This window comes from Microtus pennsylvanicus, chromosome 22, assembly GCF_037038515.1.
Source record: "Microtus pennsylvanicus isolate mMicPen1 chromosome 22, mMicPen1.hap1, whole genome shotgun sequence".
NCBI lineage: Eukaryota > Metazoa > Chordata > Mammalia > Rodentia > Cricetidae > Microtus > Microtus pennsylvanicus.
In genome coordinates, this window is record NC_134600.1 from 29,057,692 (window position 1) to 29,071,119 (window position 13,428).

The 13,428-nt window shown below is 35.2% G+C and overlaps 1 protein-coding gene across 2 annotated transcripts in view; it reads left to right on the plus strand.

The window, feature by feature from the left end:
- Sema3a (semaphorin 3A) overlaps positions 1–13,428 on the plus strand; it is a 202,278-nt gene that overhangs the window by 55,223 nt on the left and 133,627 nt on the right. For both annotated transcript variants that reach the window (XM_075955979.1, XM_075955978.1), the window contains one exon: positions 3,649–3,711. In XM_075955979.1, the coding sequence (XP_075812094.1) occupies positions 3,649–3,711 (63 nt within the window). The remainder of the gene's footprint in view (positions 1–3,648; positions 3,712–13,428) is intronic.

Here is a 13,428-nt window from a genome sequence, read left to right on the forward strand (position 1 = left end):
CAGACTGATGATAAATGATAGATAGAAAATATGTGATTTTTTCTGATTATGCAAATTATGTGTATAACATTTTTCTTTAGATATATGTCATAAACTTTACTAATGAAATAAATTGTCTAAAATTTAAAAGAACCAATTCATCAAATCAAATCCCTACAATTTCATAAGTGAGACAAATCCAAGAGACATATATTCATATAGCATGGGTCCAAATTATCGCAGGCCCTAAACTTTTCAGCACACTCATAACAGTATCTTCTATTGGTTAGACTGTTACTAACAATAATTGATTCAATGAATAAATAAAAAATTAAAGATCCTGAATATTGTCTTATTATTATTGTTACAGATATTGTCCTTGAATTTCAAATTCATATTCTAAAACGGAATATCTGCTTCAAAAATTAAGACATCTCATTAATAAAACAATAATTGTTAATTATATCACCTTATTTAAAAGAGTGGACTCAATTTTAGCTGACTATTTTTGCCATGTTTAAACGATCACTAAAACATACCAATTATAATTAATAATGTGATGAACTCTTTAGGACATTCTATGATATTTATGCATTTAGGACATGCTGTGGTATGTCCTAAATAGTTCATGACCTTGCAGCAGTAAAATTAAATATGTTAACTTAAAGGTAACCACTGAGCCAACCACTATTTGTGGAAAAATGCATTATTTGGTTTTGAGGAATCAGAGAAGGAATACTTTTCTGAAAATTATGAATATAATCCATTTAGTCTAAATGATTAATATGAACATGAATAAGGAGGGTAGAAATATTAATTGTATAGAGTTCTTGCCTCGTATGCACAGGTCTCTGCATTTCATTCTCAGAATCATTGAATCAATAAATAATAAAAAAATAGATTTGGAGATAATGAAGATGAAATAATAACTCAGTAAACATGCACAAATTTAGCTGTTTCTTAAGACATTAATTACTCAGTCCCTATCTAATAAACATGAATTATACAATCCCTATCTAATAAACACACATGAATTATACAATCCTCATCTAAAAAAAACAAGAAAAGAAAAAAAGTATAGAATCATTGTAAAGAACAAATATATGGATGGTAAATATCTCATAAAAAAAATGTTTTATGGGCAACCATGATGACCAGTGTTCCATCACCCATGTCCACGTAAAGAATCAGGGTCAAAGAGCACTCCTGTATCTCTAGTTTTTACGAGACCAAGACAAGAGGATTCTAGTAACTTGCTTAGTTAGTCTAGGCAAATCTATGAGTTCATGGTTCATAGACCCACCCTAAAAATAAGATGGAGAGCAATTAAGAAACATTCGCAATCTTGACTTCTGGTGTCCATACATCAGCATACACACCTTCACATGAACACACCTTAAATAACAGAGTAGAAAACTAAGACATGGGAAGCAAGCTAGTTTTGAAGAAAAGAAAAAATGAAATGTAATATAAATACAAAATTTATTTTATTAGTATGGAACAGAAAGAAAAAACACAAAATAAGCTTTAAAATACCTTATCATATATGTAAATAGTTTTAAAACACCTTATATCTATAGTATATTATACATAAATATAAATAAAATCTATAATTTTTGCACAACTTTGCTAGAAGTTCATTGTGACAGTCTTTAAATCTTAGTTTACTGTAGGATAGAGTAACATTGTATTTTTTTTCTCATCCGCTGTGAACTTCAAATTTAAAAGAAAATCTTCTTGACCTCAGCCACGAATGTGAAAGCAGCTGGGTCATAGGACTGCACTGCCACCTCAAGAATGTCAAGATTCACAGTGATGTTCTGGCTGATAAAGATGATAAACGTACTATTTCTAAATGTTTGCACTATGTGACTGCATTATGCGGAACGCATTTGATGTCAATTATAATTTAGATACAAAGACACCTAGGGACAGAAATTCCCCTAAAAGAGAATACATACATTAAGAATTTGTTGATAAAAAATTATGGCACCGCCACTATCCTCTTAAACATCATTTTTGTGCCACGAACTTAGAATGTATTTCTCAAGGTGCCACGTTATTTCAGTGACTCCTGCACCCTTGTTTACAACTCTGCCGCATTTGGTGTTCCAGTTCCCGGGGTGAAAATCTCAAACTTTGCCGGAGCTTGTGACCATTCGCAATGAATTATCTTGAGGCTTCAGATGAGTGGTGATCAATCATCCTGAGGCTGAAAGCTTTCCCGCACGCATAAATAATACACTGCCACTGACCCGGGATTTTTATTTAATGCATGACATTCCCCCCTGGCGTGAACAAATATTACTTGAAGAGAAAACGGAGGGAAGAGGAATAAATTCTTCTGCCCAATACAGATAAGACCCAGCGAAATTGTTCTTGGAATTTGTAAATTTTTATACAAAAGTTTGGATGAGAGTATTGGTATTGCTATTATAGAGAAGATATATTCTACTGCATAAAAATGACCAGTCATACTTATTGTGACCAGATTAGCAAAAAGAAGAATTAAAACACACACAAGAACACTTAACTAGGTTAGGTTTTGAGTGACTTTTGTTATTTTGTTTTAGCAAGACACTGTCTTGCCACATAGTCATGGTTTTCTTGGCTTATTATGCACCTGTAGCTTTGTCTGGCCTGACTCACTCTGTATATGTAGCCTCATCAAGCCCTAAACTCACTTTTATGTGTAGGCTTTGTATATTTACTGAATATATTCATACACACACACACACACATATACATACACACACATATACACAGTGCTACCTGTGTATAGTGATATATATATATATATATATATATATATATATATATATATATATATATGTAGCACTGAGAGTCCTGATTCACTATGTAAATGAAACTCTGGCTGGCTGGCCTGGTTTGCTATGGATATGTAAGCCTGGCTTATTCTACTCACTATGTATTTGTAGACTAGCCTGGCCTTGAACTCAAGATATATGAAACCCAGGCAAGACCTTTTGTCTCAGCATCCCAAGTACTAGGATTATAACTAAGGAACACTATGCCCAGTCAAAGAAGCTGTTTTTTAGAGCTACAGTTTTTCTTTGTTTCCACTTATATATTCTCAAAACATAGGTTGTTATTCTTAAATATTCTTTATTTTCAAGTGGAGAAAGGGAGAGAGAGAGAGCAAAAGAGAAAAAATTACATTGTAAGCTGTGTTTTCCAAACATTTCAGGTCTCACCATAGCATGCCATTCTGGAATTTGGTTCAGAGAGATAGTTTCAGATTTTCCTAGCATTAAATTTTGAAAACCACTACTTCATGATAATATTAAGAAATTTGGAAGAGCATGAGGAAGTTCTCTGCCAATTTTCACCTAGATCCCCATATTTTCCAGTCGGACCTTTCTTTCCCACCCAGGGCAGCAGCTCTTTCCACACTACAATCTTCCTTTTATCGATCACATTAATTGATTTCCAACTCTCATTTCATACAGAGCCAAAAATAGTGGATCGATGAAGAATGCATGACTTCAATACACAGAAATTCCTCAGCTATTGTTCAAAGAAAGAAAGAAATGTTGAGCTATTCCTCCATATAGTATTTATTTCCCTTTTGTCTCAAACAATACAAAAAAGATTATAAAATACGACAAATTTACTTGGCCTAAAAAAATGATTCTTCTCTGTCCTTAGATCGTGTGGCCAGTGTCTTATACCAGAAGAGATGAATGCAAATGGGCTGGCAAAGATATACAGGTAAGCATTAATCTGCTAAATTACTGGGATAATTTCTTAAGTTATACATGATTATATGATCTCTTCTTCTTTTGAAGATCATCCTTTACTTTGTACTTAACTTCTGGATGAATAAATGATATTGTTCTATTATGTAAACATACATAATTTTATACAAAGATATTAAGATTTTAAAAAATATCATTTGAGTAGTGATTTACATAAGAGGGAATTAGCTACCAAAATGTGATATTGCATCATACAAATTTATAGTAATTATCGAATGATTTGTGTAGGTAGGGTTGAATGTGTCAGTTGATAGCAATCATACTTGTTCCTCTTGAGTGAGGGCTTTTTTCCTTTGTCGGCATTATAAAATTACCTTTTTTTCATTTTGCACATTACATTCTGTTTTTCTTTCATTTTTTTATGTTACTTTTTGTTGCTTGTCGTTCACCCCTTCCTTTTATTTTCCAAATAAATATTTAAAAATGATTATGCAGCTTACAGTATCCTAGATACTATGGAATCAAACATTATTATGTAATGCTAGAAGGGTTTTACCCTTTACCATTAGGTAAGTTTCCTTTACCTAAGGCTATTTCTTCTTTAGGTAAACTGTTAGTAAATTTAAGTTGACAATATGTTAGAAGTATAGCTTGAAATTTGAACAAACCATAAAAATAGTTAAAATGCATCAATAAAAAGATTACCATAAGTTCATTATAAATTATGTATTCTATTTTGTGCTTTATCAATGTTTCAGAATAACTGAAACACAAGGAACTATCTAAAGGTCTTATTTATTTTAAATACCAGCATGTAGAAAGAATTCATGCTGCATGTTTCCTAAGACACGCATCTGTCGGTAAGCAGTTATTACAAACGACAATCTGCTTGTCAGCCCTTCCTAAAATATAGAGGAAGGATTTGCATTCACTGGTAAATCAGTGAATTCCTTGTCCCCTGCTGGAGGAAGATGGATTGAGGAACAAAGGCACAGAAATCACCATCCTTGATGTATCTGTTTATTAACAGACACTGGAAGTCTGTCGTTGCAAATTACCTGCCAAATACAGGCAATATAGGGAAAAATTAATTGTGAAACTATTTAGAGGTGCCAAGGCCTACTCAGTTGGATTTGTAGATGGGAGGAGAAATCAGAATTCAGTCAGAATGCATGGACAAGTAGAGATTTACAGTCAGGAAGTAGGATGAGCGTTGGAGTGGGTTGCTGTGATAAAACTCCTAGATTAAAGGGAATTCTCATGAATGAGTTTACAGGATTCTTTCTGAGGACAAACCAGAGTGATAAGCACACAGGGTTAAGGGGTAGTGAAGCAGAGGAGATATTAGGGACCAAGGATGTTTCACTAAACTTTCTAACGGGATTTTTGTTAAAACTAAACAATATGGAGATGCACAAAGAAATCTTGAGTGGACTCTTCAGAGAAACCTGGATGGAGTTAGATCAGAAGTCAGAGTCTGCTAATTATAAACTACAATATCCTATCTATTAGACCAGCAGATAAATTCGGAGTAGTGATTCAAAACCAATTCACTCATTTTTTTCTAACATTTTAAGTTTTATGTAAGAAATTAAATTTTAATATGATTTTTCTGACCTGAGAAAATGAATTGGTTGCTAAGGTGTCTACGACGTAAGCAAGGGGCAACAGAGATTGGATCCTGGTGGCTCAAAGCGAAAGCCAAAGTGGGAGAGCACTCCCAGGTTCCTGGCTTGCAGTGGGTAAAGAAAGACAGATATTTAAAACTCATTGGACATCTGGCTTCTGAGATCAGGTTCAGTGTGAGACCCAATGTCAAATAACGAAGGTAGAGACCAATGAGACCCTGATGTGGACCACGGTCCTTCCTTTGTACAAGTACCAGCATGTGAGCATATCCCCATACACAGGTGCTCCTGTGCACAATAACAAACACTTTCAATGCACACCAACACGTGATTTATATCCCCATACACAGGTGCTCTTGTGCACAATAACAAACACGCTCAATGCACACCAACACGTGATTATATCCCCATACACAGGTGCTCCTGTGCACAATAACAATCACTCTCAATGGACACCAACACGTGAGTATATCCCCATAAACAGGTGCTCCTGTGCACAATAACAAACACGGTCATTACACATCAACCTGTGGGCATATCTCCATACACAGGTGCTCCTGTGCACAATAACAAACACTCTCAATGCACACTAACACATGATCAAATCTCCATACACAGGTGCTCCTGTGCACAAGAACAAATACTCTCAATACACACCAACATGTGAGCATATCTCCACACCCAGGTGTGCAAGTGCACAATAACAAACACTTTCAATACACACCAACAGCCCAAGAATGACAAGAAGCGTGGGGATCGCCTTGATAGCGATAGAAAAATCGGATGCGGAATTCTTCCACAAAGCAGAGCTGACCACCACCAGTGCTGTGGCTAGGGTCACTCTCCTCTGGACACAAGGAGACATTAACTCCAGGAACAAACGGTTTGCAGTGAAAAGAGCACAGGTGGACTTACTATGAAAATGAGACATTATTTATTAGTAAATTAATGCTGAATATGGAACAAAAATGGTATCTTGTTATTATTGCTGTATTTAATGGAGTTCTATGCAGTGAGTGAAAACTATGATTTAGTCTTCTTTTATGGTCTGGACCACAGTAGCGGTCTATGGTTATGAAATTGTTTTTGTCAGAACAGTGAAGCTAATAATATTTGTCTGACAAGTTACCTAAATTATATACTAAATGCAAAGTATTGAGTAGATTCGGCTACATGAATGAATCAGTATATTCGATTCTCATGGTGGAAGAATATTCTATTGAACTTTTATAAGGTTTCCAAAGTAATTCATCTCAACATGTCCCCCGCCTCGTTCTCTATCTCTCTCCTCTCTCCCGCCCTCTCTTTTTCCTCCCTCCCTCCTGACATCTGAAATTTGACTTCTTGCTCACATGCAATTATTTCAGCTACTACAAAAATCAAAAATCGCACATTCTTGCAGTGTCCTGATGCGTAATATAATCTTAAATTCAGAAGTGCATCTGTAGGAGACCAACCTCAGACTTTCAAAGTTCATTACAAATGTTTGCGGATCTTAGAGAGTGATAAAACAATGAATAGTTGGACTTTGCCATTTCTGGGTACACTGAGGTCCACCCATTCTCTATAGTAAACAAGTTCAAAGTAGGGACTTTGGTCTAACTGACACTAGGAAGATCAGTGAATCGCAGCAGCATACTGAATATGCACCTTCATATTTTTATATGCTTTAGTAAGGCAATTTCTTTGGAACTCTTAATTCTCCCCAGTTATTTTTACTTAATAAAATAAAAACATGATGACTTTATTTCAATGAGATGTTTTTATTGTAGTTCTGCTTAACATTAAAATACGTTCCATACTATTCTGATTAATGCACCTGGCTGTTTAATACTGACTTTACTTGTCTGGATATTAAAAGTATACTTATGCAAAAAGACTATTTTTCAATTGATTTTATTTGTTGTTCAGCCTCATTTAGGCACTATCACAATGTATCTATTGCTTATTGGATGCACTATTTTTGCTATTTTTAAAGTTGGATTTACATATCCGTTCGCCAATCTTTTTCTTTACATATGATTTTGAGATAAAGAATAGATGACTTGCTAAGATTTGCAACGTTCTTCTCTGGATAAACATAAGCAAAGACCATTATTATTTTAAGAACTAATATAAATAACTAATCTGAAAGAAAGATTGAGAGGAAAGAGTATATTTCATTCAACACCTGATTTGTGCAGAAACCATTGGGCAGTTTCATGGAAATTCTGTACTGTATCTTGAGGAATAGCAGTCAGTGGGGATTTGCGGACAGTAATTCTTTTCAAAGTGCTCTTGCTGTATTGAAAACCACAAGGATGAAGCCTGTGGGTGTGGAGCCATCAGGACCTCGAGATAGAATGGGAATCACAATAAAAGTTGAGCTTCACGTTTACAAAAATAGTAAACTATAATTTCCTTGTGTGTGCTCTGTGGTTTCTAAAATGTGGGCCACCCTTTCCCCTCTGGTTGCTGCCACAAGTCCCTTGGAAATACAACATCTTGAAACAAGCCATCTGGGAAAAGTACTGTCTTCTCAGTCCTCAATTCAGTGTGGAATGCCGGAGGAAAAGTCAAACAAAAAAGTTGGTAATATTATACACCTTGAGAATATAGCATTCTAAAAGTAGTCAAAAGAATGCTTGATTTCTGTCTGAAATTGTATCATCATGCATAAGTAACCACACGCTGTTACACTGAGCTGGCATAGCTTCTGCCTCTGGATATAGCCTCGGATGGAAATGTAGCCATATCCCTGCTCTCCTGTGCCTTGGGAAGATTCAACCCCATTACTCTGCTACAATTCACAACAGATATATATTAACAGCAACTATTGCACAGAGTGAAGGCTTTGGTAAAGAAGCAAGCAGTCTTCTCTACTTCTCTCTCTGTGTCTCTCTGTCTCTCTCTTTCTTTCCTCTCTCTCTCTCTCTCTCTCTCTCTCTCTCTCTCTCTCTCTCACACACACACACACACACACACAAACACATACACACTCACACAGTTGGGTAAGTTGTCATTCATGTCTTAGTAAATGACATTTCTTACAACATTAATCTGAGCTTAAGGTTCTTCTTTTACAAAAGCGAATAGAGCTGATAAAATATGTCGTTCTGTTATTACACCTCTTTCCTTGAAGTGCCAGGCCTAAACTAAAACATCTCTGCAATATTTCTAGTAGAGGTATAACACAATCATAACCTTTACTATAACTATTATTGGAGAGATGATAAAATATCTAATATATTTGGCATTAGAACAGTAAACTAGTGAGAAAAATAAAATATGATCTGTGCCTGTTGACTTCTGCATTCTACTCTCATTTTCTGGTATTGCCAAGGCGTTAAATGCAATGTGTTATTCACAGTATGTTTCTCTGGGTGGCTTAACTTTCTTGACCATACTTTGCAAATGCAAAATGAATTTGTGCTAAGCTGGTGAAAGAATCTGTTTTGAATCAATAGCTCTCTGAATCCTCTTTGTTTATCCTACTAACCCATCTCTCTTTGCACTGTTTCAATAAAACCAAATGGCAACCGTATGACTGCTAGAAATATTTTGAACATCATTGGAAATCAAAATTTCAACCATCTGAGTGGGAACCAAAAGGAGCAGATTCTCGGAATTCTTTCCCAGATACGATTCAGAGAGTAGCACCGTGCACCTGGACCATGGGCTGCAGATTTTGGGAGCTTCTTTTCCCTTTCTTAACTGTAGTGAGCATTTGCAGCTATAGTGCAGAATAGCAATGTCAAAGTGACTCAGCTGGTAGGACCTAAAAAGCATTAATTTTTGACAAATAACACAGTTGAAGTCTTACTTGTAACATACATGTTGGAGGTTATATGCCAAAATGCCCACTTTTGCTTAATATTTTGAAGTGTGGAGGCTTGCTAAAATTTTGCCAGTGGGATACAGCTTTTTTTTTTATTTTGAAGACTGCAAAAATTATAAGGGCTGATTAAATATCAAAACATCTGTGTATATTTGTCTCACATTTTCATCTGAGTGATAGCCTTGATTGCCTATGTCACAGGTTGTTTTCAACTGTGATTTTGGAGTAAAGAGCCTAGGAAAATTAATTCCCCCCACAGAAGCCAGTGATTGGTTTCAAACAGCCATGAGAAATAAGAGTAGCTTCCTTCTCCAGTTAGGCACTAGAAGCCTTAGTGACTAGACGAGGAGTGTACCTGTAGGCGAGAGGTGCTCCTTCATTCCCCGGCTGCCCAGACCCGAAATAACCACAGAGAAACTGTATTAATCGCAATACTGTTTGCCAATACAATAGCTTAAATGTATTTCTAGGTAGCATCTTATCCAACTCAGCCATCTTAAAACATTAAGATTAATTTAACTATAACTTGTCTTCTATAAGACCATCCACTCTAGGCAGATATTACCTGGTCCTCTGCTCAGTGCCACAATAGAATTGTACAAAAGATGTTGATATTATTACTATTGCATTCTATGTTTAATAAGGGCATTATCTGTGGCTCAGGAACCATATATATTCTGCAGCCATATTGATTATAGTTTTTGTTGACAATGAAGATGATCTTACAATTGATATTCTGTTTCTCACATGCCTTATAATATATACAAATGAATTTCAAATTCCATCCATGGATACATTGACCATCACATTGTAGATTTAACCTTGACTTTAAAGATAATAAGCTATGTCTTAAGATAAATAGGCTATAGTCAACTTTAGACTCCTTTTAAATCTAATTTGATTCAAAAATTAAAATAAAATTAACCACCGTCACATCTGCAAAATGTCATAAAAGTTTCCTAAAGTTCTGTTTGCCTCATTTAATGTTAGTGTTGACATACTACTTTTAATGAGAGGTTGGGGAGAAATGTGATGCAAACATTATTCTATTTTAAAAATGTAGCTATTAGTACCACAGGATATTAATTTTATCTTTAATATGTTAAGAGGTCAATACTGAGGAAACTTCTCAGTAATAGTCAAGTAAGAGCTGAATATATTAAGTATATTTTATTTTACAATATACTTCAAGATATTAAATATAAATTATATTTATACATATATGTTCATATTTATATATGTCATTATGAGGTGCTAAAATAATTGTCTTCTAGCAACATGTTGCGATAATTTCAAAATTATTATAATTTTTATTCTATACATCAGTATACACTTAAGAACCATCATATAAATAAATTATTATCAATTAATGATTATGTGTGTGGGAAGTAAATAGGTCAACTCTATTATCAGCTTTTAGGCAGGCATTTTGAAATGAGTTATTCTGTGGTAATAAGATAACCAACACCTAGAATTTCTTCAGAGAGCAGACAAATAACTGGTATATAAAAAGGAATTTACTAAAGATTCCAAACTTGATACAATGGTAGGATGTGGTAAAGAATCTACGGAAGGGTAGCTACTGTTTCTGACTCATAAACAGCACCTGAAGGAGCTAAAGGATGCTGGAATCGGTGTTAGAGAAGAAAGCTAAAGTCAAGTAGACAAAACAAGTGTCAATTGCTGGAAGGAGAAGCTTAAGAAGAGGGGTTTTTTTGTTTGTTTGTTTGTTTGTTTTGTTTTGTTTTGTTTTGCCATTCAACTAGACAAGGATGAAGGCAAGATCTCAGGTTTTGTAAAAGAAAAAAAATGAAACTAAATGAGGATGAAGAAGTCAAGTTCTCAGGTCTTGTAGAAGAGAAACGTGGAACTGGACAAGGATGAAGCTAATGACTCAGGTCTTATAGAAGTGGAACATGCAGCTAGACAAGGATGAAGACAGGATCTCAGGCCTTAAAGTGAAATTTGAGGCCTGGGAAAGGGAATGAGTTTCCAATACACTTGGGAGAACAACTCACAAGAGGTCAGCAGTGTAGAGCCTTGAAAGGTTTGGCTGTAGATGGAAGCATGCCTCCATATAGAAGACACACTTCCAGGATGAGCAACCTTGCACAAACCACAGAAAAGCCTAGGAAATGTAATCCAGCTTCCTGAGTGGATCTAGTACAAAACTTCTTTGTGGCTGTGAAAAACCAATGTCTGCTTTGTGTTGTTACTATTGTTTGTTTGTCTGTCTTATTTTGTTCTGTTCTGTGTTTTCTGCTTATCTAACTGATGACCAGAGGCTCCCACTATCTTAAGAGTTGGTGTACTTGAGAATGGTCTCCTGTGGGAGTGTTAGAACTCCAACCAATAAAATTTAGTCATATTTGTAGCAGAAGATGGATGGGTATACATTCCTATTCAAAAGCAGTTTTACTAAAGCTGCTTCTGTTTGGCTCCAAGTGTGAGTTTCAAGTCTCTAAAGTATGTCTTCAGCAAACATGAACAACCGATGCTTGGGTTGTTGCCATAAGGTCTGGGATGGTATAGGCTGCAAAACAGGGTGAGAGTTAAGTAGTCTGGAAACAGTCAAAACAATATTGACATGCGTATTCTAAGAAAGGATAACCATAGGTTATGGCGGTGCAGGCTTTTAACCCCAACATGTGGAAAGCTAAGGCTGGGGATCTCTATGAGTCTAAAGCCAGTATGGTCCAGGTAGTGAGTTTCAGGATAGCCGGTGCTATGTATAGAAAAGACAAACAAACAAACAGTCCAAAACGAGAAATGAATAACAAATTAACGACTACATTCATTTACTTTGTTGGGATGTATCATTAATTCCAGATTTAGTCACACAGTCGCACAGAAATCAGAAGACAGTGTGGATAATGCCAGCCCATGGCTCACTCACTGATGGATAAAAATAACTATCCCAATATTGCTTCTATTTTATATTTATAACTTCATTTGGTTTGACATTAAGTTTATCTGAACTTTATTGAAATGATGTTTCATACTTTTAAAGAAAGCAAAATTGTCATTGAACATGAATAAATGTCAACAAATTGTAAATTTCTTAAGTATAATTGTAAAGAGAAATTATTTCGACAAGTTAGCATGTATATATGTATATATGCATTAATATACATCAATATACATGTGTGCAAATATTTTGTTATTCTAAATTATTTGGAGAAAACTTGTTTAAAAAGCTGGAAAATGAGAGTTGTGTAATATATCTTTAACATCTAATTTATATGAAGTAAAAACCTTAATTTAACTAACCAACAGCAGAACTGTTCCACTATATTTGTATTAATTTAGCTAAAGATTTTAAACCTAGTAACTATGAATGCCTTTTGACCGAGCCCCTTATATCTTCACATAATAAACACGCCTACAATCTCTTTTGTGTTTGTGTTTGTTCCCTAGGACACCGTAACACAAACCCACACGGTAGCCGGAAACAACTAACACTTATTTTGTCCCAGTCATGTGAAAGAGTGAAGCAAGGAAGGGATGGCTTTGAAGCCCTCCCCTTGGCCCGGTCCTAAGCATTTCTCATACTGCCTCTTTGCAGGCTCATTCCTCTTGACTCTCTCTTGCCCTGATGGTTCCCTGTGTGGCGAAATTTCCTCTTTGCATAAAATGAAGTAGATTGGATTAGGGTCATGCTACGGGCCTCCTTTAACTAGTTCTTCAAGGCCCTATTTGGAATATGGACACATTCCAGCTTTTGCGAATGAGGATTTCTAGGTATACTTTTGAAATCAAATAGTTGAAGTCATCTGCACCTACACTTTAATAGTCATCAACTCTATGGCAATTAATTGACTTTTCAATACATTCATATGACTGGAAAAATCTTTCTTGTTGTACATGGTGGTGAATGCTATTAATTCCAGCACTTAAGAGTTAGGGTCAGTTGGATCTTTATGGATTTCAGACCACTTTGGTTTGTATAGTAAGTTCTAAGCCAGATTGTTCTAACAAATGGTAAGTGCCATTCATTGAAAAAATTCTTTCCAGTGTTTTATGTTTTAAGATTCTTATAAAGGAAATAAACTTTAAGTCCTTTAAAAAGAGAAAGAGTAACGGCATTGTTATCCCTATGCATTGTCTACCTGTACCAGGAGAAGTGTGATACATCCTGCCTGTATTGTGTTTCAAACACTTATTAGAGGCTCTTTGTTTACTAAGAGATATGTGTGAACATTTTATATTTATAACTATATAATATCCTCTAGTATTTTGGCTCCAACCAAAACAAAACCTAACTTTTAATATACAACAATGTTGA